Source organism: Canis lupus, chromosome 7 (genome assembly GCF_003254725.2).
Source record: "Canis lupus dingo isolate Sandy chromosome 7, ASM325472v2, whole genome shotgun sequence".
Taxonomy (NCBI): domain Eukaryota; kingdom Metazoa; phylum Chordata; class Mammalia; order Carnivora; family Canidae; genus Canis; species Canis lupus.
In genome coordinates this window covers 71,582,267-71,608,897 of record NC_064249.1, presented here as the reverse complement: position 1 = coordinate 71,608,897, position 26,631 = coordinate 71,582,267, and the positions used below count along the sequence as shown (strand labels likewise).

General features: G+C 38.7%; 1 protein-coding gene across 48 annotated transcripts in view; it reads left to right on the top strand.

The window, feature by feature from the left end:
* EPB41L3 (erythrocyte membrane protein band 4.1 like 3) overlaps nucleotides 1-26,631 on the top strand; it is a 226,544-nt gene that overhangs the window by 176,428 nt on the left and 23,485 nt on the right. For 38 of the 48 annotated variants that reach the window (XM_025429421.3, XM_025429408.3, XM_025429416.3 and 35 more), the window contains 7 exons: nucleotides 7,262-7,337; nucleotides 9,446-9,664; nucleotides 10,261-10,348; nucleotides 15,186-15,338; nucleotides 19,444-19,541; nucleotides 20,404-20,579; nucleotides 23,665-23,885. In XM_025429421.3, coding sequence (XP_025285206.3) covers nucleotides 7,262-7,337; nucleotides 9,446-9,664; nucleotides 10,261-10,348; nucleotides 15,186-15,338; nucleotides 19,444-19,541; nucleotides 20,404-20,579; nucleotides 23,665-23,885 — 1,031 coding nt within the window. The remainder of the gene's footprint in view (nucleotides 1-7,261; nucleotides 7,338-9,445; nucleotides 9,665-10,260; nucleotides 10,349-15,185; nucleotides 15,339-19,443; nucleotides 19,542-20,403; nucleotides 20,580-23,664; nucleotides 23,886-26,631) is intronic. The other 10 variants (XM_049112852.1, XM_049112868.1, XM_049112866.1 and 7 more) reach the window with 1 other exon arrangement.

The following is a 26,631-nucleotide window of genomic DNA, read 5'->3' as shown; positions in this document are numbered from 1 at the left end:
AAACTGCTTGTTTGTTTGTTTGTTTAAAGATTTTATTTACTTATTCATGAGAAACAGAGAGAGAGGCGGAGACACAGGCAGAGGGAGAAGCAGGCTCCCTGCAAGGAGCATGATGTGGGACTCAACCCCGGGATCCCAGGATCATGCCCTGAGCCAAAGGCAGATGCTCAACCACTGAGCCACCCAGGTATCCCAAAAACAGTTTTTTAAAAGCCAGATTAAGATATCAAGTTTTATCTTTGACAGGTTGGTTTAGCTTAAATACCCATTTTTAATCATTACAGCTCAGGAATAAAATGACTGTGACATTTGACTTATTCCCCTGCTTGCACACATAGTGTGCAAGATGATTAATCAGGTGATGCTCCAATTGGCATTGGAGCCATTAAATTAACCATTTGAAAGTTCCAAACTTAATTATTAATGTTAAATTAAGCCTGTCACAAAAGTATAAAAGTTAAGCTAAAGATAATAGTTATTAAATGGTTTAGAAATGGAATAACACCAGACTGAAGTTTACCATTGGTAACAACCTCTTTCCTTGGTCCCTAATGCAAGTTAAGAAATCCATGTTTCCTAACAATTACAAGAGCAACCCACAAAACTGAAATACAGGTAGCTAGTAAGTACGAGACAAGTTGCTAAATCTCACTAAAAATTAAATGCAAATTAAAAATGACATCATTTTTCACTTATTTAGGTTAACAGAGATTTAAAAGTTTACTAATGCACTGTACTGGCAACTATGTACACAACTGGTACAAGTATAAATTGGTACAATCTCTGAAGAGAGTACTCTGTCAGCATTTATTAAAATTTAAAATGTGCTTATTCCTTAACCCCTAATTTTACTTATACAAATTGATCCAGCATATGTGTAAGAGAAGAAAATGTACAAATATGTACATGTATAGAGTCTGTTTTAATACTATTTGCAACAGCAGAAAACTAGGAACAATGAAGATATCCATTTATAAAGAACTAACTAAATCAATCATGGAATAACCATACTTTGAAATACTAAGCAACTCTTAATAGAATGAGGTAGAATGTGTCTTAGTTCTCATTAGTGAGACAAGTCTTTTTTGTTTCAAAGAAGTTATGCATGTACATATACGTGCATGTGTGTGCGTGTGTATTCCATATATATTCTACACATATTCCATATGTATATATGAAATAAATTTTGGAAGAGCACAAAAGCTGTCAATAGTAAATACTTTCAGAAGTGGCATCACAGTATAAGGGGTTGAGAAAGGAATTCTTTTTCTTTTTAACCTTTTTCTATAGCTCTTTTACTATAGACATAAATAATCTTTATAAATACTAGTTAATTTTTTTAAGTAATTTATTTTTTGTCAAGAAAATCGATAAATTTTTTCAAACAACTGATTTTAGCTGAAGAATGAATTTAAGAGCAGTTCATTAATAAGAATGCCATGCCCATGGAAGTTTTCAATAACTTCCTGTTCAAAAAAAGCAAGTATTTCCAGTGCCTTTGAATGTGCTCAGATAATTGAAACACATCAAGTACTAATAAAAAGTGTAGTAGTGAGCTGTTTGAAATGGTTTGATACAAGATAATATCTTAACTTTTAGATCTTTACAGAGGCTGATGATATATACAACTAAACATCTTTACCATATTTTTGAGAGAAATTTGATAATCAAATTTGATAGAAATAAATTGGAATTGAAACTAGGGACAGCTCCAGTTGTGAAAACACTCCTCCTTTTTGTTCCAAGAGTCCTAATAAAAAGTGTAAGATGATGACTGTGTTCTAAGAATTCTTCTGTGGAGTTACTAAAAACAGATGTGTTGAATATATATCCTAACATGTGTGCATAAAGTCCTCTATATTCCTCTAAATAATGAAATTCCGTTTCCTATTTGGGTGATTTATAATTGCAAAGCCCTTTGAAAATATATTAAATATTCAGGATAAGTCACAATATTGGCAGAAGAAGAGCTATATAAATGTCTATTTTCTTATCTGCTGTTGATGGAATCCTCCCCCCCGCCCCTTAACTTCCCATTTATCCTATCTTGTACCTTCTGCAAGCTTGATCTCATGACCCTGAGATCATGACCAGAGTCAAACCAAGAGTTGGATGCTTAACCAACTGAGCCACCTAGGCATCCCTCCTAACTTCCTTTCTAAGAGAAGAAAGAGGACAATCAGAACATAAGATTTAAAGGATATTTTCATCATGCGGATTAGGCACTATTTGTGACTGCATTGTAAAGAAAACTAAGTGACAATCCTGCAGATAAAGGAGGAAACAAGGACAATTGAAATTGTTTAATTGAACTGGATATTTTTATCTGTATTCCTTATCATTTCCCGTGCACCAAAATGCCCTTTCCACAAAATTTACATTCTATCAAGGCAGAGAACTATTATCATATCCAATGGAATTATTGTACCATTACCTCCTTTCCCTAAATATAAATAACAGGGAAATGCAGATCAAAACCACAATAAGATAACGCCTTAACCCTGACAGAAAAGCTAGTATCAAAAAGACAACAGGAGCGCCTGGTGGCTCAGTCTGTTAAGTGTCCAACTCTTGATTTCAGCTCAGGTCACAATCTCAGAGTCGTGAGATAGAGCCGTGTATTGGACTCTGCACTAGACATGGAGCCTGCTTAAGATTCTCTCTCTCCTTCTCCCTCTGCTTCTGCCCTCCCTCACCAACAAACAAGGGTTGGTGAGGATGTGGAGAAAAAGAACCCTTGTGCACTGTTGGTGGGAATGTAAGTTGGTGTACCCACTTGGAAAACAGTATAGAGAGTCCTCAAAAAATTAAAAATAGAAATACCATATTTTCCAGTAATTCCACGACTGGGTATTTACCCAAAGAAAACCAAAATACTAATTAAAAAAGATGTACACTCCCCTGTGTTCTTCGTAGCATTATTTGCAATAATCAAGATATGGAAATAACTCATATATATGTGATTATACATAATGGAATATTACTCAGCCATAAAAAAGAATGAGATCTTGCTGTTTGCTATAGCATGGATGGACCTAGAGTGTACTATGCTAAGTATATAAGTCAGAGAAAGACAAATATTATATGATTTCACATGTGTGTGGAGTCTGAAAAACAAAAAAAAGTAAAAACAGATCCACAAATACAGAGAACAAGCTCTGGCTGCCAGGGATGGGGAGACGGGTGGGCAGAGATGGGTGAAGGGGAGTGGGAGATACAAGACTTCCAGTTATAGAATGAATAAGCTACAGAGATGAAAGATTCCAACCACATAAAAGGGACATAGTCAATGGTATTATAATAATGTTGAATAGTGACAGATGATAGCTGCACCTGTGAACATAGCATGTCTATGAGTTGTCAGATGTCTGGAGTTCTCAAATCACTATATGGTATGTCTGAAACTAACATTGAGTGTCAACTATAGTTCGATTAATATATATATGTATATATATACACTCATATATGTGTATATATCAATGATTAAAGGATGTTTCCATTCTTTTCTTGCTATAGGTACATAGTATGTTCCTAGAATGAGATCTTCAAGAAAATGGCAGTCAACCTGATAAAGTTTTTAAGTTACAAGTTGACGAGAAATAGAAAATTCTGAAACTGAAGAGTTTGTTCTTATGAAAAAATAAAATTCTAGCTATTTTTGTGGAGACCCAGATGCTTAAATATCTAAGTTGCTGTATTTTGTGATATAAATATACTATATTTATGATATAATGATTTCATGATATAGAGTATATGATCTGTATAGTATATATATTAATTAATTTATAGTAATTTTATGTTGTGAATGCAGCATTCTCAAAATTTTTAAGACTTGGCAGCCATATAATACTAAAATTAGAATTTTTTATAAAAATGAACTTTCTTCGGTTTCATAGTTTTCCATCATGAATTTGTGATTTGAAATTCCATATCAAGAGTAACCGAGTGGGGAAAAAGAGAGGGAGAGAAACATGAGAGACTCCTAACTCTGGGAAACAAAGGGTTGAGGAAGAGGAGATGGGTGGGGGCATGAGGTAACTGGGAGATGGGCATTAAGGAGGGCACGTGATGGAATGGGCACTGGGTGTTCTACTATATACTGGCAAATTGTAAATAAATTTTTAAAAAATTTTAATGAAATTCTATATCAGCGTTATAGGATAGGAATATCATTTTAATGCGTTCAAGTGGTTTCATTTCCTGTGTTTAACCATGATCATCATCTGAGCAGGTTCAGGCTTGCAAGACCATTCGTTACATAATCATGGCTTCCCACTCAGTTTGTTTCTATCAGATGCTTTATGGGGATATATATTTGAGCTTTAATCAGCTTCTTGTTAATTTCGAATCTTATGCCTCATTTAACTAGTTTTTTGTTTTTTCCTTGATTGGGGCAAGTTTTCTTAAACTTCCCACTCTTTAAAAATAATACCCCACAAAACCTTGTCCTTATTTGAATTACAACCTCATTAAAGTGGATTTTTTGGCATTAGAAATTTTCAATATATGGTCCCCAACCCCACCTGTACTCAAACCACACGGGGGCTTATTAAAAACACAAATTCCTAGGGCCATTTTCCAAATCTCTGGAATAAAAATCTCTGGATGGAGCCTAGGAATTGACATTTTTAGCAAGCACCTCAGATACTTCCTTAAGTTACCTATAGATTGAAATTCATTTTCCTGCCATGAGGATTTTTGCTTTGAAATACCTTTCTTTAAAATTTTTTAAAGATTTTATTTACTTTTGAGACAGAGTATGCACGGGCAAATGAGTGGAGGAGCAGAGGGGGAGGGAGAAAGAATCTGAAGCAGACTCCACCCTGAGCACAGAGCCCCACGTGGGGCTCAGTCCCTTAATCAGGTGATCATGACCTGAGCCAAAACAAAAAGTCTGACATTTAACTGAGCTACTCAGGTGCCCCTCTTTCTTATACTTTTATTATGTCTAAGTTTATCTTGAATTTATTATGAGATTGTTTAATTACATTGATAAACTACTTACTGTGTTCAAGGCATAGTTTGAAATGGATAAAAAATGATAAAAGAGCAATAAATCCATTTCCCATGACTAATCTGTTAGTTTTCATTCCAGTTGCTTGAGGGAAAGCCAGCTCTCATTCATGAACCTCACCATTGGCAAGCAGTAAAGGGATCCATTTTAGCAAAAAGTGAATAGGAAAGTAAAACCAAATCCGACCATTTTTTGAATAACAAGAGGATTTGGAAAAATAATCACTAGAAATATATTGGATTGAGAGATAGCTTATAATTCTTACAGCGCATGTTTCAGTAATATTTTCAGAGTGATTTTTTTTAATTTATTTATTTATTTATGATAGTCACAGAGAGAGAGAGAGAGAGAGAGAGAGGCAGAGACACAGGCAGAGGGAGAAGCAGGCTCCATGCACCGGGAGCCTGATGTGGGACTCGATCCCGGGTCTCCAGGATTACGCCCTGGGCCAAAGGCAGGTGCCAAACCGCTGCGCCACCCAGGGATCCCCTCAGAGTGATTTAAAAAGGATATCAAAAAAAAAAAAATAAAAAGGATATCAAGGGACGCCTGGGTGGCTCAGTGGTTTAGGGCCTGCCTTCGGCCCAGGGCGTGATCCTGGAGTCCCAGGATTGAGTCCCACATTGGGCTCCCTGCATGGAGCCTGCTTCTCCCTCTGCCTCTCTCTCTCTCTCTCTCTTTCTGTGTCTCTCATGAATAAGTAAATAAAATCTTTTTAAAAAATTTAAAAAAATAAAAAGGATATTAAGCAACCAGTGATACTTGGCTTTATGCCAGTTCCCTATAAGGCACTTCAGGTGGTGATCCTACCATGTGGAATTTTAAGTATATTATAAATGGTAGTGTTGAGAATAAATTAGAACTAATAAATGCACCTGTACCGTTTATGACAGAAATATAGGTAATCTATGCAGCTAAGTATTTGCCTCATACTCGAGAGAATAACCCAAAGAAAGAAGCTGGCACTTAAAATACTACCCCTTTCTTCTGAATGTTTGCAAAGGACTGGTGGAGAAAATGGAGTTTCCAGAAGTCATTTAATGGGGGAGGCGGGTGTGTTTGGGTACCTGAGAGGGACATTTGAAGCAAAAGGGCTGGACTGTGAGGTCGCAGAATCAGTGAAAGGAAGTGGCTACAGCTTGGGGTGTGGATAAAAGGCTTCCAGTATAGAAGCCAAGGAAACTGGGAGGTATTTTTCAGTAGTGCATTCAGAATACAAGTAGGGTCTACGCTGTGGCATTTTGTGGTTATTGCATGAAGAGAACAAATGTCCAGTGAAGGAACACCCAGACTTTTATAAGTTACTGCATTAAAAGGCCAGAAGGAAAGGATGAAGTGAATATGAGTTAAAGGGGTGATCACGTAAAGAGAGAGAGAGTAAATGAAGAAGAGAAGAAAATGTTTTTCCATGTTTATAATGATAAACTATACACAAGTAGAGACAGTATGGATAAAATGGAGAGCTTAGGAAGGCTCTACAATGTTTCAGGTGTAAGCATGGACAGTGCAGAGAGTAGGTGACTATAAGCTGCCATCTGGATGATTCTTTTCATTGCTGAAGAGGAGGCCATAAGGAGATGCCATAGCATAAAGAATGGCAATGTGTAACTAGCACTCATCCAAGTCGTGGGCTCACAAGGAGATGTAGAATTTTGTAAAGCACGGTTAATATATTCGAGCGTGTCTTGAATCAGAAATTTTCCCAAGTAAGAAAAGAATTTTCAGCCTAGAGAGTAGCTCACTTAAATAGTCACTACGAGAAACCCTTCCATAAAATAAAAATATCTTGAAAATTTCCTTGACATGTATTATAATGGGATTTGACCTGTAATAACAAAGGAGAAAGGACAAAGGAAATGGGATTATGTCTCTACTGTTGGTATGTGAACTATCCAGAATTTCATAGCAGTAGATCCAGTCAATTCCAGACTTGTCTGATTGAGGATTATCCATATCATTTACACTTTTTTCCCTCTTGGAAAGGCTTACCTTTGTCCAAAAGAGAGGAAGTTTAGTCAATTTCCAAGCTAGTTAGAAGCACCAGTAACGGATTTGGGGAAAAGATTAAAAACTAGATGAAGTTTTCAGATGTATCTGGATTTCATTTCACTTGAGACTTTGCTGTTTTCCACCGAGGAGCAAATGTTGCCTGGTGCTAGTACTGGGAATTATGGTAGCTCTATCAGAATAATAAGTATAAAGGTATTTTTCTGAGGTTTCATTCTAATTTTTCTCTTATCTATGCAGGTGGTGCTTGGCACTTTTCATTTAATGTGAAATTTTACCCACCAGACCCTGCCCAGCTATCTGAAGACATCACCAGGTATTTGAAAGTTGACTGTGAAAAAGGCAGGCATAGCAGGAGCTTCTCTTTATTCTCTGAGGAAGAGCATGCTTACATCTGGTAACCTTTCAGTCATCCATGCTAGAAATGGCAAACCAAAGGCAACTGAGTGAGAGCAAACATCTGATGAGATGATTTGCCAAATCCTATCTGTTCACAGTTGAATCTATGGTGCTAAGCTGATACTTCCGTCTGCCTGACCCTCGCGGGAAAACATGCGGAATTGAGATGCTGTCATCCACCCACCTCAGTCAAATTGGATGGGATTCAGCCTTAAATGATATAGCAATTCCTAGTGCTCCTGCTCTAAAACTCAGAGTAAAAATGTGTCTTTGGATGCTTGTGCCTTTTATATGACCAATCTGATACACGACAGCTATTAAAAAAAAAAATCGTACACAAGTGCACACAGATACACATAAACATGTATACATTTCAGAGTTTACTTTCTCTATGCTGTCTGTACAGCGAAAATGATTCATTCGTGTTGGGAAAGGAAGACATTTTAAGAAAGGAAACTAATGTAAAAATATTCTGGTGCCGTGACTGAGCTTTGGGTGTGAGAGGAGATCCCTTTATGAGGCTATCCTGGGTTTGCCATGTGTTCCTCTAGGCTACTCCAAATCCTGCTTTGGAACCTTCCAGCTGACTTTCTCACCCTGTTTGGTAGTAAGTTTACAGCCAATCAGAGTGACATTGTGCAGTGTGTGCTGAATTTTCTGTGTAAGCCTCACATGCTTCTTGGAGGGCTTTTCAGAAAAGAGGAATTACTCAAAAAAACTCCAGTCACTGGCTATGAGTAAAAATAAATTCACCAGACATATTAGGAGAAGAGTAAAAAATAGTTACAAAAGATTTATTTTATATTTGTATTAAATCAAGGGAAATTGATGATTTCTTTTTTAAAGATGCTTTTTAATAATATTAAAGAACCTCTTAATTGTGGCTACTTTATTAGTGATAGAGCCAAATATACCTGGATTTGAAATGTTAGTGCATGGTTCCTTTCTATTTGTGCAATAATTATAGAGCCTGTGGAATGCGTAGAAACTTTTGTATCTGTATTATGTGGAGTTTACTTACGTCATCAGCTTAAAATCACATTTAGTGGGGACCTTAAGACTTTAATCGTTGTCTTCATCTTCAACAGATTAACAATTTATTTCTTATATGAAAGGTGCAAGTGTATTTTATTATTATATCTGCGTGCTTGGGCCATGAAGGGTTTTATTAAAAGTCATCAATGTTAACACTTACCTTGGAGTCTTCTGCAGTTAGTATTATATCATAAATCTTAAAAAGCAAAAAGCAGAGAAGATAAGTCAGCTATCAGTGGATGGAAATATCTGTGTGATATTTTGACCATATTATAAGAAAATGTTTTCTATTCCTTGAGTATAAAGCTGTTTACTTGTGATGAGGTTCTCAGATTTTAAAGTAGTAATTCTTCAGTTAGTCTTCATATCAATTGGATTCTAGGAAATTCTCTAAAAAAAAAAAAAAAAAGAAGACGACGACGACGATTTGAAATGGGAACAGTTGTTATCATAAAGAGACCACTGCATCAGGAATGCAGGAACTTGAGAGCAGTTTATGATGTGCAATTGTTGAGTTACCTGCAATCTGTTGTGGTCATATGGCAGAACCTTTAACTGAGACATCAAAATGACACTTCCTTAAGGCTGGTAGAGACCTAATAATTGCACTTAGCAGCACCATTTTTGTATTATAATCTCCCCAACCAGAGATTTTAGGGAGTGTGTTGGGGTAATCAATGATTTGAGTTTAAATGTTAGTTATTTTAAAAGATGTTAAAGAAATATGTCTTGAGATATCTTTTACTCTGTGCTCTATTAATAAAATCTTGTTTTATTTGGAACATTGATTTGCCTCTAGATGCCGTTAAATATTATTTTATAGCCATGTATTTTCTCCTTACATCTAAAGCAAAATATAGATGCTAGAAGATTTGTCCTGGTGATATTATGCGGCAGGAAGAAATTGTTTACAGCACAATTTGTACCAAGTGGCCTGTTTTTCACATGTCCTAATGCTGGCTTTTGGCTTTGTCTTTTGGCTCCCCGAAGGTACTACCTCTGCCTACAACTGCGAGATGACATCGTGTCTGGAAGGCTGCCCTGCTCCTTTGTCACCCTGGCCCTGTTGGGCTCCTACACTGTCCAGTCCGAACTTGGAGACTATGATCCAGATGAATGTGGGAATGATTACATTAGTGAGTTCCGCTTTGCACCAAACCACACAAAAGAACTGGAAGATAAAGTGATCGAGCTGCACAAGAGCCACAGGTGAGTGGCGGAAACCCTGAAAACATCTGTTTTACTTGTACCTAATGGGTGAGCGTCACTTGTACTACCTGCTTTTCCCAGGATGGATTTCAGTGGCATTAAGGCCAAGACTGTAGCAGAGTGAGGTTCTGTACTTGGTACAGTTCTGGGATAGTTACACTCTCACTCAGGTGTTCTTTTGGTAGTTGTTGCTGTTGTTTTTGAGAGAGAAATAGCTCGACGTGGGAGGACGGGGAGGGGCAGAGGAGGAGAGAGAGAGACACACACACACACAGAATCTTAAGCAGGCTCCATGCTCAGTGTGGAGCCTGACTCAGAGCTCAGTCTCAGGACCCTGAGACCATGACCTGAGCCGAAATCCAGAGCCAGATGCTCAACTGAGCCACCCAGGCACCCCACTCAGGGGCCCCACTCCGATGTTCTTTAAAAACCATTTTTCTTGTTATCCTCCCCTACCCCTATCAGAGCACAAATCTGCTGGTGCCTCTTTGGGGCTTGCTTATGAGGTAGCAAGGGGCTAAGTGGGAAATATTACAGCCCTGCCAGGGGAAGGAAAAGCAGCATTGTAACACACTTTTTTTTTTTTATCTTATCAGAGGAATGACGCCAGCAGAAGCAGAGATGCATTTCTTGGAAAATGCCAAAAAACTGTCCATGTATGGGGTTGATTTACATCATGCCAAGGTATGCATTTTTTTAAACCCCAAACTTCCTATTTAATTTTATTTAATCCAATGTTGTTATTTCTATTAGCGAGTGATTTTTACTTTAGTTATTGTAAACCCAAACTTTGGGGATTCAGATCTGTGTTTGCTTTTAAGGCCTACTCAGTGGCAAAGCAAATTCACCACTCTGATATTTTAGCGAAGGGTTTGGTCTGCATGTCTCAAAGTCCCCTTGCTCCTGGCCTCAGCTACTGAAAGCCCAGACTAGGCAAAACCTCAGATTGCCCGTTGATTCAGTTAGAAATTTGTTTTCGTACAATAAGCTCCTAACTCAGCCCCCTTCCCTGTCACAGTTTTATCTTCCTTTGTGCTAACATGTGCCCTTTGCTTCTGCCAAATCCTGTCTCTGCCTTTTCTCTGAATATGCCTGTCTTTGTTTGGGCTGTCCTCCCTTCTGTCTACCTGTCCGACTTTGGCCAGTTGTCCAAGACCCAATTGTCACATCTCTTATGTGCCAAGGACCGTTGATGCCTCTGTTCTGGGTGCTTACCAGGCACTCTGAAATTCATGTTAGATTTTAATAACTCTCTCTAGAGCTTAGATTCTCTGACAAATAATCAGCACTTTGAAATAAGATTGTAATTTTGAAGTTGAACTAAAATTAACCCCCAAAGCTAATGATTGCCTAGTTGATTGGTGAAATGTTAAAGCTGTACCTTGGCTGCAGTCTTTCCAAGAGGAAGTTGGAATTGAACTGTTGGAGGATTGAGGTGGTCAGGATGCATAAAACATTTGACTCCAGGTCACACTTTTCCCAAAATCTCTGTATTTTTCCTCAGTGAGAGAGTGAATGAGCTGTTAGTCTGTTATTTGAGCAGCTGTGAATAAAAGTACTATAGAAGCATATGCAAGCTTTATGAAAACTTCCATCCAAAGCCTATGAAGTTTGTTGGTATCTTACAGATGGATTCTGGGACTTCCGTAACATGAAAAAGGTCAATGTTGGAAGTTTAAGGGTTGTTCCTCTGATTTTAGCTGTCGAGAGATTATCACTTCTATATAGAAATGTGCCTTTACTACTGATAGACTGCATAAGTCACCAATTTCATGTTTTGGGACCCAAAGAAACACGCAGTTAACCAGCTCCGAGGCATGCAAGTATCTTAAATAGTCAAGGTTGGAGCCAGGAGATGAAGAGAGCTTCAACTGGCTCTGTGCCAGCAAATAACTTGATAACCCAGAGGACACATCAGAGGGAAATCTGTGGTCTATAGACTCAGTTGACGCTGTACGTGGGGCCACTCCCTGGTTGGCTTTTGAGGACCAGACTGATCCACACTTGGTTAGGCAAGAAAATGGTGGCCATCAAACAAATACAGGTTTGACTGGTATGTGAATCATTTTGTACATCACACAGGATGAGCACTTCCAAAGCCTGAAGGCCTGTACACTAGCAAAATCTCAGGGACTTGGCTGGGGCATCCTAGGGATGCTCTGGTACACTGAATGCCAAGCTCTTTGACATTTGTGTGTAATTACAATAGCAGGTGTAGCTCTATTTACTTGCCAGTTCGATATCATATTTTTTCACTTATTTTTCACTCAGATAAGAAAGTGTTTTGTATTTTATGCTGTATAATGTAGGATAAGGATTTGAAAAAGAAGACAAAGGCACACACTAAGATTGTTTTTTTCTTAGAGTCTTTCCCTGGGTGGCTAACAGATAAAAAAACAAGAAGGAAATGAAGGTAGCCTGTAAATTTGAGGAAATTGAAAGCTATTTTTGAGTTATATTACACACAATGATTCACTTACCATCCAGGAAAAATAAATAAATAAAGGATTAGGGCATACATTTGGGAAGTGCAACTGAGGATTTATCAGTGTTCCTATCAGTACAAATAAAATCACTTAACATTGCTGTAGCTACTAAATTAAAATAGATCACTGGTTTTTCATTCACTAATATCATTTGAAATCATGCCAATTAAAAACAAGGAATTAAGGAAGCGCAAATGCAGCCTATTATAGGATTTCATCTGAATATTAAGTATAACAAATGTTCGGTGTGGACTCCCATTTTCTCATGCAGCCATACTCCATCATTTCAAGAAGGAAATTTACTGAATTAGATTAGAGCGAATTTCCGGTTGTGAGATGATTCTCTTCTGTCGGTGGTATCAAAGGCCCTAACTTGAGCTGTGGGGCCTATTTAGAAATTCTGAATTGTGATCTTGGACTCCATGGCTCTGTATAAAGAATAAATAACATATTATTAGAGGAAGGTCCCTTGTTTTAGAAAACCTATCCTAAATGGTTTTTTTTTTTCCTTAGGGAGATTGTCTCTGCTTGTTTGTCATTTAATGTCAACCTGAGTAGGCACTATCAGAGTCATTTATTTCATGTAAGATTCTGAAATGTATATTTAAATCCCTACCGGATATCCCATGGACCAAGTGATAAATGAAGGAAGGTGAAGTCTGAACAGTGATTTTTAAATTAAAGGGAATAGTACACTCGTTTATTTTAATTATGATAGACTGAGACTATCCAGATCTTCCTCCAGTGCTCCCCACTAAAGGGAGCATTAAGTGTGTTTATTGATAGGAAACACACATGTCCCCAAGACAGACCGCTGTTACAGCTTTCAGTATAAAAGATTTATCAAGCTAACGGCAGGACTGTGGACTCTGGCAGAAGACTTAATACCCAAAGTATTTTGTTGTTGATGCTGTAGATTAATGAAGTGGAAATATTTATTCAGTTTAAAACCCCACATATTCCTGACATTTTCTCCATTTGCTCTTTCTTAATAAGCATGTATGGCTTAATGCATGCTAGGCAGATGCTGTGCTGAGCAAGCAGTTAAAAGATAAAACAGAACTGCTCTCAAGCAGCATCTAGTCTTGAAGAGGAGGAGTGGGTGTTCATTGCAACAGCGCTTGCTTGGGGTGTGCTGGCAATCACAGGGCAATATGGGGACACAGAGATGTGTGTGGTGGAAGCAAGCAGGAGAAGAGGAGGGGTCAGAGGAGGCTTTCTGATCTTCCCCATGAAGGATCTGTCTTCTCATTATCCAAAGACACTAATGGATGATCTTAAGACAGATAATATTGAAAGAGGTTTTAAAATGTCCTTTTCTTCTGTAGGTCAAAGGCCTGTTTTTCCCAAACTGTACTATTTATCAAACAGAAAGTGAATCAAGGAGCTTTTACTCAAATAGTCCTCCCTCATGTCTGCATTTCTGCTCAAGGTGCAAGGGGGTCACCTCTGAACAGCCCCGTGAGCAGATTGGCTGGTACTAAAGGATCAATAGTGCCAACTACTTGTCAGCATCAAGCTATAGCTCTTCCAATTACTCTTGCAGATTAAAGCTCTTGATAAATGGTGGGCAGTCTCTGGTCTTTGAATTCTCCTCAAATTTAATTAGGTTGTAATATCCTGCCATCAAGTATTTCTACTTCTATAGAGCAATTTCATATCCAATGGAGTGATCCATTTCCAAGGTAAAATATTTCATTTTAATCCAGTTAAGTTGTATTTGTGGACTTAGATTTCCCAGAGATGGACCAAAATATTTATTTTTGATTCTGGAAATGTTCGTTTTATGTCTTGCACTGAAAAGATTTAGGAAGTCAGTTCCCACAATATGAATGAGTCAGAATCTCCTGTCTGGATTCATCCATTTCTACAGCGCCCCTCACCTCCAAACACTACCACAGAGTGACTCAGTGCCAGGGACAGTCCTGCCAATTAATGTCACAAAAGACCTCAGCTTTGCCTCCTAGGTGCCCCCTGCTTCCAACATCCAGTAAGACAAGGGGATGAGGATGGAGACTCACACACAGTCCTGCCTTCTGTCCTTTGTTTATCCTCAGGGTTACCACATATGTTCATTTTACTCCAGTTTCACCCAAATACGGCATTTAGGGGGTATAGGCTGTTACGTGACATGTCTCCTAGGCTTTGGATGACCTCTCAAATGACCTCTGAGACTTCTCATCACACATCCCTAGGAAATGACCTGAGGAGTAGCAAAACAAGCATGTTATAAACAGAGCACGCTCCCCACTTAAAGAAGAAAACTATCTACATATAGAAAATGTGTCTGCATTTATGTATGTGACTCAGTTGTCTAAGGCAACTATGACTGGGCAGTGTGTGTATTACAGACAGTGGGCAAGTACACTCAGACTTTAAAAACCTATTTTATATTTAAATTTTACTCTGACACAAATGGTGTATAAAAAAGATCGAGGCTCTTTTTTAATGGAACATACTCCAAACCACTCATTGGAAAGGACAGGGCCTCTGTGTTAGTATACAGATTACCTGAAAGCTCTGCCTCTGGAACCAGGCTTTCCATATTCAACCAGGGTAGATACGTAACCTCTCCATGCTTTTAAAGTTTCCTCATCTGTAAACTAGGAATAGTCATAGCAGCTGTCTCAGAATATCATAGTGAAGATTAAGAGAGTTAACATGACATATGTGAACCGGCAAGAGCCATGCCCAGAGCACAATCCTAACTAAGCCCTGTATCTATCATTTGCACTGTCATCAGCACATCATCTGGTCCTTCTTCTCTGTGCACCACATTTACGTCGCAGGACATCCAGGTGAGCCAGTTCTACTCTGACAAATCTCCATAGTGATAAATACCTTCATTAAAAGTTGATTATTTAGTGGCAACATTTAAAAACAATGACTGCAGTATTTTTCTGATTGAAATTAGAGCCATCAGCAGTCCATTATGGGTTCCTGCGTGGAATGCTGTGGTGCATTAAATACCACACTCAGCTGTGAGTGGAAATAAGTGAAATACTGACCGTTTGTGTCTCGATGCTATTTTCCAGGATTCTGAAGGAGTAGAAATTATGTTAGGAGTTTGTGCAAGTGGTCTGTTGATATATCGTGACCGTCTGAGAATCAACAGATTTGCCTGGCCTAAGGTTCTCAAAATTTCATACAAACGGAACAACTTTTACATTAAGATCCGGCCAGGAGAGGTAAGTAGCCCTCCAGTTTTTGCACATACATTGGGAAGGAAGGTACCTGATAGCCAACAAAAATGTAAATTGCCAGGTCCCAGATCCTAAACATCATAGGACATGGCGAGTTATGTCTCCATGCCTGAGAGAGTTTATTGTAGATTTGTCTGATAAACAGCAATAAGTAAGATACTCTCTTCTTTTTAATGGTTTGGTTCTGATTTTATCCCAATGCATAGATGGAATAGCTTTTATTTTTGCAGGGTTTTTTTTTTTTTTTAAGATTTTATGTATTTATTCATGAGAGACAGAGACATAGGCAGAGGGAGAAGCAGGCTTTCTGCGGGGAGCCCAGAGAAAGCAGGCTTTCTGCGGCACTTTGATCCCAGGGCCCTGGGATCACCATCTGAGCTGAAGGTAGCTGCTCAACCACCGAGCCATTCAGATGCCCTTATTTTTGCAGATTTTAACGCAAAATCAAGATACATGAATAATGTTACGTTTCAAAAACAAAGAAACTCTGAGGTGCCAAACCTTTTTTGAATGAAAAATAGATTTCTGTCTGTCCCTGTTTTATGTGCTTATGCCCTTTCTGTACTCCAAATCTGCTGGCACCGTAACACGAATAGCTTTGAGATAATGTGATCAAAGTACAAGAAAGATTAGAGCAAGAGACACCAAGGGTAAATTATGGAAATGTCTCATAGCCTAGTACATGTCTTCCTTTTTCTTTTAATCAGAAAGACTGATTAGAAAACTCAAAATTCTTAACTAATCCTTGTTCCCTGGGCAAAACCATGCAAATTTACTTATATCCTCCATGGTGGTTGACACCTAATAGGTGGTAAATATCTCCTATTATCTGTGTAACAGATGATGAATACATATATCCAGTTTCTTTTTTTTATATATATCCAGTTTCTAATGCACATGGTTAATCTAATGGAGGCAGTCAGAGCTCTAAGATTGCAGCTCATCTGTGTCTCTGAACATTTTCTGATACAATACAGAATTATCTCCTGTCTTCAAAATCAGCCTCTCCATTGGTATAAAATGTAATTTAAAAACCAGGTTATATGGGATGTAATGTACAGCATGGTGACTGTAGTTATAATACTGTATTGTATGTCTGAAAGTTGCTAAGACAGTAGATCTTAAAAGTTATCATCACAAGAAAGTAAGTCTGTGTGGGGTGATGAATGTAACTTAGACTTATTGTGATCATTTCAAATGTATATAAACATTAAATCATGTCATACACTTGAAACTAATGCTCTATGTCTCTTACATCTCAATTTCTTAAAAGCTTAAAAAAAAGCAGACTATAAGACAAGGAATCATGTTTAAAGTAAATATAAAGCCCAGCTTGTCCATGAAGGCTGAAATAATCTGTAAGCTTTTCATGTAAATACCTGAACCCAATTTTTTTATTTCCTTAAAATTGCATATCAAACTTACAACCAATATAGATTCGATTCATCATTTACAAGTGAGCATTTATTTATTGTCAGGCACCATTAGATAAATATGACCTGGTTCCTGTCCCTAAGGAACTTTCTGTTGAGCAAAGAAATAGTGTCATGGACTTTGAATTATGTTGTGAAGATCTACTTATTGCACGTATGATAATATTCCACAGACATGGGGCCAGCATGCTGTAGTGAGGTCCCAGATCAGAAAGTTGGAGAAATGCATCAGGAAACAACAGTGAGACATGGGAGGTTTTAAAGAGGATGTGATAGACTAGACGAATAATTTGGAATGAAACTCAGCAGCTCAGCAAGGAGATGTGGTGATACCTAAACTAGGGCAGAGGCCGTGGGGATAGAACAGAAGTAGCAAATGTGAGCAAGGTTCCAGAAACTGAGCCTCCTGTAAGTGTTGGACACAGAACGGAGTCCAGGAGAATCAGAGGTCTTCCGTTGGCACAAGTGAAGCTGCTGGACATGGCATTATTAGACAACGGGAGAAAACTGGGAAAATTTTAAAAAAAAAAAGATTAAATTTCTTTGAGACATATTTGCAGGGAGTGATTCTTGCATAGAAGGAAATAGAAGTCTGAAGGAGTCCTCAGCTGTATCTGTAGAATCCAGTGCTGTGGGCATGAAATAAATTACCCGAAAAATAAGGCAAGTTAGAGAAGAAGAGAGACCCTAAAGCAGAATTTCTGGGTAACATCACTTCTTGAGGAGGATGAACAAAAGCAGCCAGAGAAAGAAAAGGGGTAAGAACAGCCACAAATGACAAGGGGACGAGATTCTGAGCACATGGCTAAGCATCAGGGCCAGATGCCACAGAGCCCATGTGGGCAAGGACTGAGACAAGTGCGTCGTACTTGACAGATTCCAGGTAACAGTGGAGAGTTCCAGCAGGTGGTAGGAGCACCTGCAGGGGTGCAGTGAGGTGGGAGTGAAGGGGCCAAGGCTGCTCCTTCGTTTGATTTGTCTAGGAGCAAGATGGGGTTGTGGTGCAGGCAGAAGCAGGTTCAAGGACAGTTGGAATCCCCCCTCCTTTTCTGCAATCATATATATAACTATAACTATATATAGTTATATATATATATATATATAGACTTGAGAAGAACAAATGAGAAAAAATTATTGGTGGCACAGAAGGCTCTGAAGAGGTTGACGTTGGTACAAAGCATGGAGAGAGAGAGAAATATTCAAAAAGTGCAGGAGCCTCTCTCATCTTCGGTCTAGGGAGGATTGCAGCAAGAAAAATCTTCCCAGCTTTTCACAGCAGAGGGGAGGCTAATTGTTTTTTAAAACCCCTGGCCTGGGGACACCTGGGTGGCTCAGTAGTTGAGCATCTGCCTTTGGCTCAGGTCGTGATCCCTGGGACTTGAGTCCCGCATCAGGCTCCCTGCAGGGAGCCTGCTTCTGTGTCTCTGCCTCTCTCTGTCTCTCATGAATAAATAAATCTTTAAAAAAAAAAAAACTGGCCTTAGTGTCGCATGTGGTACATATTAGATGCAGGATGAATAAATGGAGCACGGGTTAGTCAGGATCCAAAATACTCGGGTTCGTCGATTGACTGAGGCTCTTGGCCAATAGCAATTGTTATGAGTACCACTACATGTGAACATCCAGAGTAAGTACAAAATTGGGAAAGACAGTCATAGTTGGAATAGCTTGTGATGTATTTCCCATTCTCCCTCCACTGCCACCCAGCTTAGTCCCACTCAATAAGAAGTAGAAGTAAGTATCACTATCTCATATGCCATACACAGAGCTCCTCCCCTGGGTTCTTTGCTACATAAATCACTTTTTTTCTATTGACGGTATCAGTAGTCTGGTTATTTTAATGCTCTTTTAGAAAACTTTTACTGTTTAAAATGATTGCCCTCTGGTGGCCTGATGCATACTGTCTTCAGAAAATTTTAAAAATCCCAAACATTTGCAACAATAATAATAATAAAATATATTACTCAATAAGTCAGATGTTTCACCCTGAGAAAGCAAATGGCTAATAGATCATCATCTGAGCTCTCCATGCTGAAAGATATGAAATTGTGTTCTCCCAAACTACGATCATACATGTAATATCAATAGATGTTAGTGTTTACTATGATAATCCGGATGAAAAAAATAATAATAATAATCCAGATGAGAATGCCAAAACAAAATCAGCAATATCTGATACCATGTCATCAAATACCTAGGGGAGACACACATTTTTCTGACCAGATCCTGGGAGAAAACATCATCCTGAGAATGGTACAGACAATAAACATTTTACTCATGCCCTTACATTCCAGTTGAAGTCATGATGTCACGGAGATGACATGAAAATAAGGCTTAGAAATGAGATCGGGACAAATTGGTCTCTGGAAGGGATCCAGATATCCTCTTTTTTTGCATTTAGTTTTCATGAAATCCATACTTGTCCATAAAACCTTTACTACATGCATAATGTGATTATCCATGCCTGCAGCATTTTAAGAATAGGTACAAGGTTGTTTTTTAATGAATGTGTAGGGCATGACTTCTGCATATAGCGCTTGATTTCATAAGGAAAGGAAAATTTTGTGGGTGGCATGATTTGTGATTTACTTGCTTTCGTGTTATTTATAATTCCAAACTTTACTCTTCATTATGTTTTGTTTTTTTTTTTAATTTAGTTTGAACAATTTGAAAGCACCATTGGCTTTAAACTGCCAAACCATCGAGCTGCCAAGCGTTTATGGAAAGTATGTGTTGAACATCATACATTTTTCAGGTACGTAAAGCTGATTTTCTTTAAGGAAGAATTAGAATGATTGGGATCACTTCTACTGCCAAAGTCTGTTAGGAAAAAGAATGTGGACGCATATCCTTTTTTGCCTTCAAATTCACTGTCACAAGATTTCTTGACAGGAAATCCTAAAAACTTCTGACTGAAGGATCTTCCTTAATTTGTTTTAGACTTATCTGACCTATCTCTCCTTTATTATCTTTAGTGTCCTTTCATTGTTTTACAGGATGTCCACTTCAAGGATTCAGTCCATACCTTACTATTTCAATCATTTCTAAGTCCTCTGGCCTCCTTTGCTTATATACAGTACTCAGACTGTCAGATTTTTGTCTGTAAAATAACAAATTATCACTGTTCTTCTTCACCTACACTTATTGAAGCTCTTTGGGTTTCTAGAACCATAGGCTTCTGAGTTGTGTGAGATGTTAAAATTCAAGTCGCTGGGCAGCCTGGGTGGCTCAGCGGTTTAGCGCAGTCTTCGGCCTAGGATGTGATCCTGGAGACCCAGGATCGAGTCCCACATCAGGCTCCCTGCATGGAGCCTGCTTCTCCCTCTGCCTGTGTTTCTGCCTCTCCCTGTCTCTGTGTCTCTCATGAATAAATAAATAAAATCTTTAAAAAAAAAATTCATGTAGCCCAAACCAACCTGCATTGTATTTATATTATAGCCTCTCTACAACACTCTGGGAGTTTGTACCATGGGAATTGTAAAGTCACATTCCTTTGGCATATGATGTGTTAAACCTTTAGCACACAAAGCATTTTACCTTTGGCTAAAAAAGCTAAGATAGCATTCTTAATATTTGACTTAATAGTCTTTCTGATATTTTTTCCTTAATATCTTTAGACTGTTGTTACCAGAAGCACCTCCAAAGAAATTCCTTACCTTGGGCTCCAAGTTTCGATATAGTGGCAGGACACAAGCCCAAACAAGAAGAGCCAGTGCATTGATAGATCGTCCCGCCCCCTACTTCGAACGCTCGTCCAGCAAACGCTATACCATGTCTCGCAGCTTGGATGGAGGTAGGCATTATTCACTAACCCTTAGTAATGATAATCATGAATGGCTCCCCAGAAATAGTGTGAAACCATCACAAACTTTCCATAAACATAGGTCTTCTTGAATAGTATGAAACAAAAAGCACTCGTTGGTCTGCGGCTGAGTGACAAGTTTCTAACCCCTTCCCTCAAAAAAAACAAAACAAAACAAAAAAACAGTGCCTTTGTAAGTCTAATGTCTGTTATTGGTAGATTCATAAAAAATTCCATAAAAGAATAGCACTTTGGGAATGAAGAGCATAGCTTTCAGAAGCCAGCACCCCGATTTGGGGGAAAGATGCTCTCATTCTAAATACACTTATCACATACTCTGTAAGTAATTTGGTTCACTTGCTGGCAGATCTGAAGTGATTACCATATTGTTTCAGTCCATTTGTTTCAGAAGGAGGACTGTAAGTTAAATTTATCTGTTTCTACAAAATGTTTACAGATAAAATGTGACTGTTGGTCAGTCAGTGCATGATAGCTGATAGAAAGGATGATATTCAAATTATAGACCTGAGGGCTCCAAGTTAAATCCTCCTGGTTAATATTAATGACTACACCAGATGGACTGGGAAAGCACTGTCATGTAAATGTTCTCCACTGTTAAGACAAATGTGTAAGTTAAACAAGGAGGGAATCACTGAAATAACATTTCTGAGGAATGACATAATAATTTCTTGTGGGTTTTTGTCTTATGTGACAGTTTCGTGTTGCTGTCTATAGTAACACACAGATGTGCTTCCCACTACAACACATGGCAGCTGTAGTAATACTTAGAAAGTGAGCCATGGCCAAGTCTCCGTTTTCTAATTCAAAGCACCTGGAGATTAGTTGTGTTATAGAAGATCTATCCTACGTGTATAAAAAGAGAAGTTTCTAGCATGTGTGTGCAATTGTAATAATAAGCAAAAACATAAAAATAATCTTAAAAAATTAAAAACGCAAACTTACAAAAATGTGGGATCACCTTCATCCTTACCTATTGTGCCACCACTTACCATAGTCCCAGGTCTCTCTTCCCTTTCACCAGACCCCAGCATGGCTGGTAGGATGGTGTAACTCCCTGAATCCCCTGATTTAGAAGGTTGTATTTCTCTAATGGAATACTTGCTAAACAGTTTGTAGGAAAAGTCAGAATTGTATCCTAAGTGCTGAATCACGTACATTACTCGTGAAGTGAAAAAACCCTCCGCTAGTAGGTAGATCCAGACTGAGGTGCATCTGTGTAGCGACTGGAGAATGATTTAAACTTCCCAGCTCTGGGTTTTCATCATTATCTGTAAAATGGGAATAAGGTCATTTGCAAAGAGTGAATGAGACAGGTATGACAGCCCTCTTGTTATAGGTGTGATGATAATTCTATTCATGATTATTCTGTGTTTTTGTGAGCTGGCCTAGGAAGTCAGTTACCATTCTCTATCTTCCAATAGTTGCCTCTTTCAGGAATACCTAACTTGGAGCCGAACTTTTGGAATAAAATGTTTATTAGGACCGTTTGGGGTTAAATTAAGATACTGAACTATTCACTTTAATGTTGAAGCTTTTCTTACTACTTTGTTCCATTTATTCTTCTTTCTCCTTGAGATAATCTCTGTAAACTATGTATTCTATAAGTCCGTGTTGGAGGAACTTTTTTGGAATCACCCCTATTTTCCCTGAGCATCATCCACTTTGTTCAGTGATGTGTACCCAAGGGAACACATGTGTTGTAACTGTTGTTTTCCTTATGGCCTTTTATGTGATAATAATTATTGACAAGACAGAAGACAATTGTGAAATAAATGTACTAATACCATACTGTCTCTTCCTCCCTGCCCAAAAGTGATGTTAGTATGTGTTGTCTCTCACTCTTTGGGGTCCTGCCAATTCTAGTATGTTTTCTGTGCTGTTGAGCTGGGTGCCATGGCTGCATGTTGGAACACAAAATGCTTTTTGCAAGGTTGCATCTTATGTAGAACACCCTACTAGCCCATTGGGAAATCGCATCTCATATGAGCTTTTTCATCAAAACAAGGAAACATAAAATATCTTAGTGAAGATATTTTAGTGAAACAGTTTAGCTCTTATAAAAGGATTTCAGAATATTTTCTTACATTTACATTTTAAACTTCCTAAACTATGAAGCTGATTATATTTTGCCTGTGATTAGCTACTGTGTATTTGAAAAGTATCATTTATAAGTTCTAAATAAGTTGTATATATCTAAAACCGAAAATAATGAGTATCAGACTTTAAAAATGTAACTGAATTAAGCATCTTTCACTAAGACATTTTAGTTGGGATGAAAGGCTGTGTCTCATATCTTTTATGTTTGCATGCTTTGCACTTGCATGAATTTCATTAGCAACATTTGTCTTATCGTCCCAAAATATCAGAGATGAATGAGTCTGTGCATATCAGGGTAGTCTGTTTAAAGTGCAGTAGAGATTAAAACATCTCTGCACTCCAGCTGAACAGAGTCACCACCCAAATTGTACAATCTTCCCAAATTTTATGATCCCATCAAGATGCTTCATTTTCATTATTACGCATGGGACTTTTTACATTGCAGGAGTGATGGACTTTCTAGCCATTATTAATAACAGTAATTGAAAACCCCAATTCAGTGCTCCTTGGTGAATGGCACTTCCAAAGATATGCTCAAAGTCAAGTGTAGGAGTGCAGTTGTCCACTGCAAATACCGCTGTTAACTCTGGGACTTGGCGCCAGCACCTGGCGCCGCTGCCCAGCCCATTACTCTGTCGGGTACCAGGCTTGTAGCAGCCCAGCATACTACCCCTCCGCTGCATCTGCTTGTGCATCCTCCTCCCCAGAAAGCCTGAGAGTTATTCTGGTGGCTTTAAGAGATGAGCCTTTAAATCATTTTAAAACACTGGGATAGCAGAAGCTCTAGAAAGATGAGTCTCTGATAGTGCCAGGGTGCAGGTACCTGCAGCACTGCCTTGTCTTTGCAGACAGACGGGGGTAGGGGTACCTTTTTTCATAATGGGACAATTGGTGGTGGTGGTCTACCTTCTACCTTAACTATTTCAGACTTTTTTTCTTCAATTGTATTTGCTTTTAGCGTCAGTGAATGAAAACCATGAAATATACATGAAGGATTCTGTGTCTGCTGCAGAGGTTGGTACTGGCCAGTACGCCACAACAAAGGGTATCTCTCAGACCAACTTGATCACCACTGTGACTCCGGAGAAAAAGGCCGAGGAGGAGCGGGACGAGGAAGAGGACAGACGGAAAAAGGCGGAAGAAGCCACGCCGGTCGCGGCAGCACGGCACGAGGGAAAGGTACATCTCCCAGGCTCCCTCTTAGGGCTTGCCTAGACCTTGAAGAACTACTTAATAATTTTGAGGCTATAAACCAGGAATGTGCTAAGACATAGGGTAACTCGGGGCGCCTGGGTGGCTCAGTCAGTTAAGCGGCCAACTTGACCTCAGCTTGGGTCTTGATCTCAGGGTTGTGAGTTTGGGCCCCGCGTTGGGCTCCACTCTGGGTGCAGAGCCTACTTTAAAAATAAAAAATAATAAAAATAAAAAAGACTTAGGGTAATTCATATTTCAGCGTTAGTCACATCCATATTATCAGTTTCCAAATTCTGATTTCCTCTGTCGACATTTTTCTTCTGAAGGATTCCTTCTTGAAAATTTTTATTTTAACTGATGTGCTATGTAAGACTTTCAACAGCTGTCCTGTCTATATATCTTAAAAATACATTTAGTGCTATATGACACTTTTCTGTTTGGGCTCACATTTCAGAACTATCACTAAAACTATTTTCTTTGTTTCTGGCCCCATTCTCCTATGCAAGTACTGTATATTGTTCTAGATATACAGTAATCACGTTGCCATTCTGCTGACTGCAAGTAACTGAGTGACCATGGCCTGTGTATTTATACACTGTTTGCTCTCTGAGTTTTAAGATTATAATCTAATCATCAAAGTAGCAAGCAGACATGTTTTGAAAACAGAGATTAAAGCAGACCATTGCAAAGGAAGATGGAAAGTGAATTTGGCAGCAATTTCTCCAAGGTGTTTGATTCATTAAATTTTTAAACTTCATTTCACCCCAACATTTTTTTTTTTGCAGTATGTTTATTTTTTTGGTAATCTGGCACCCTAAAGCAACTTTGCAGAAAAATGGAAGTCAGAAAACACATAGACAGCCTACTTCTGGTTCAGGGTTTTATAGGTAGCAGAGCAGCTCCCTAAAAGTAAAACAGAAAACAAAACAAACAAAAAACTATATTGGGAGTTTTATATGTGATGATAATGGGAAAACAGAGTAGCTCCTGGAATGTACAGGTAAAAAGAACTAGCAGGATAAAAATGTTGTATAACTCGTAAGTTATGCTAAAACTTGCCCAGGTTTGACCCAAAAGTGTTCTCTTGAACATGTGCTCTTCAAATATAGATTTATGCAGCAGGGACTCACCTGGGGCTCAAAACAAAATTGCTTCTTTTGATAAGAGTTACACAGTGAAGGATAGACCCACGACATATTGTAGGTATGTGAGAATATTCCACCTAAAACCCTATCTGTCATTTTGTTAGGATAAGATCATTTCTTTGCCAAACACAAAAATAAAGAACAAGATAGGAAATGACAGCAACTATATTGGATCATTTTTGCTGTTAAAACGTGCTTTGTTCTGAATTTTGTTTTTACAATTAAATCAAGGCAGCTTTTGAGTAGGACATAAGAAAAAGGTAGTATGCCTGAAAAGCAAATGATTTCCCTGACTTCCTGAAATCATCCATTCCATCCGAGAATTCTCATGGATTGTGACTGTGATTAAAGCAACACATGAAAGGAAATGACTTTTTGCTTGAAAAACAGACCCTTGCAGTCTCTCTTTATTTAATTTGAAAATTTCACCATGTATATAAAATATAGCACTAGGGATGCCTGGGTGGCTCAGCGGTTGAGCGTCTGCCTTTGGCTCAGGGCATGATCCCGGAGTCCCGAGATCGAGTCCTGCATCGGGTTCCCTGCGTGGAGCCTGCTTCTCCCTCTGCCTGTGTCTCTGCCTCTCTCTCTCTGTGTCTCTCATGAATAAATTTTTTAAAATCTTAATAAAATAAAGCACTAGACCATCATCATTTTTTCCACTTAATGGCATGGGAAAACAAAAAGACTAAAAACTATGATTTTCATTGTCTGAATCTCTGAGAAGCCAGTACTTTGACCCAAATGCCTTCAGCAAGGCTGTGGCCCAGGCCTAGTGCTTAGGTAGGGAGATGGTTGTCTTCATTTTCCACAGTGCAAAGCTGTCTTTTAAAAACCACTTGAATAAGCAGCATGAAAAATTAAACCTTCATTTTATTCTTCTCCATCTTCAAAAAGTAACAAAGAGGGTACTCATTTTTTAACCCAAATGAAAGTGTATTACTGAAAATAGTTCTTAAAAGACTGGTCCCCTAGATTCCTTTGAGAGGAGGCATGTTTCCCAGGCTAATGATCACCCCAGGTGACTGGGCAGCTGCATGCAGAAGTCAGCTTGTAGCTTTTATATTATTCTAAGTTGAATGGGATTTGTGCAGGGTCGTGTTTAAAACCCAGTGCTTAATGTCAAATGCCAGTATTGAGAAAAGACATCCTTGCCTAAGACCGGAAAAGAGTTTTCTAAATTCTAGAATATCCATGATGCAGTTTCATCTATGCATGTTCTTACCTTCTGTCTTTATATTTACCAGGTCAGGATTGAGATTTACATAGCAGGATGGGTAATTTCTACACTACCAGGTCTCTAGGCTAACCACACATGTATGCGTGTGTGTGTGCACACACGCACACACACCCAGAGTATCACGGAGAGCAATGGAAGTCTATCTGCAGGCTCTGTGTGACCTTGAATTGAATTCCTGGGGCTGCCACAGCTCCTAAGTCATGCCAGGTCCTGTTTGGAGCTTGCTTGCTTCCCTCTTTCCCCTCCTGCCCAGCAGCCCTCCACCAACTGCAGAGGAAACTGGCTGTGGTCACAGCTGCCAAGGCCAGAGAGAATGTACAGAGCTTCCCCTTCCTCACAGAAGCCT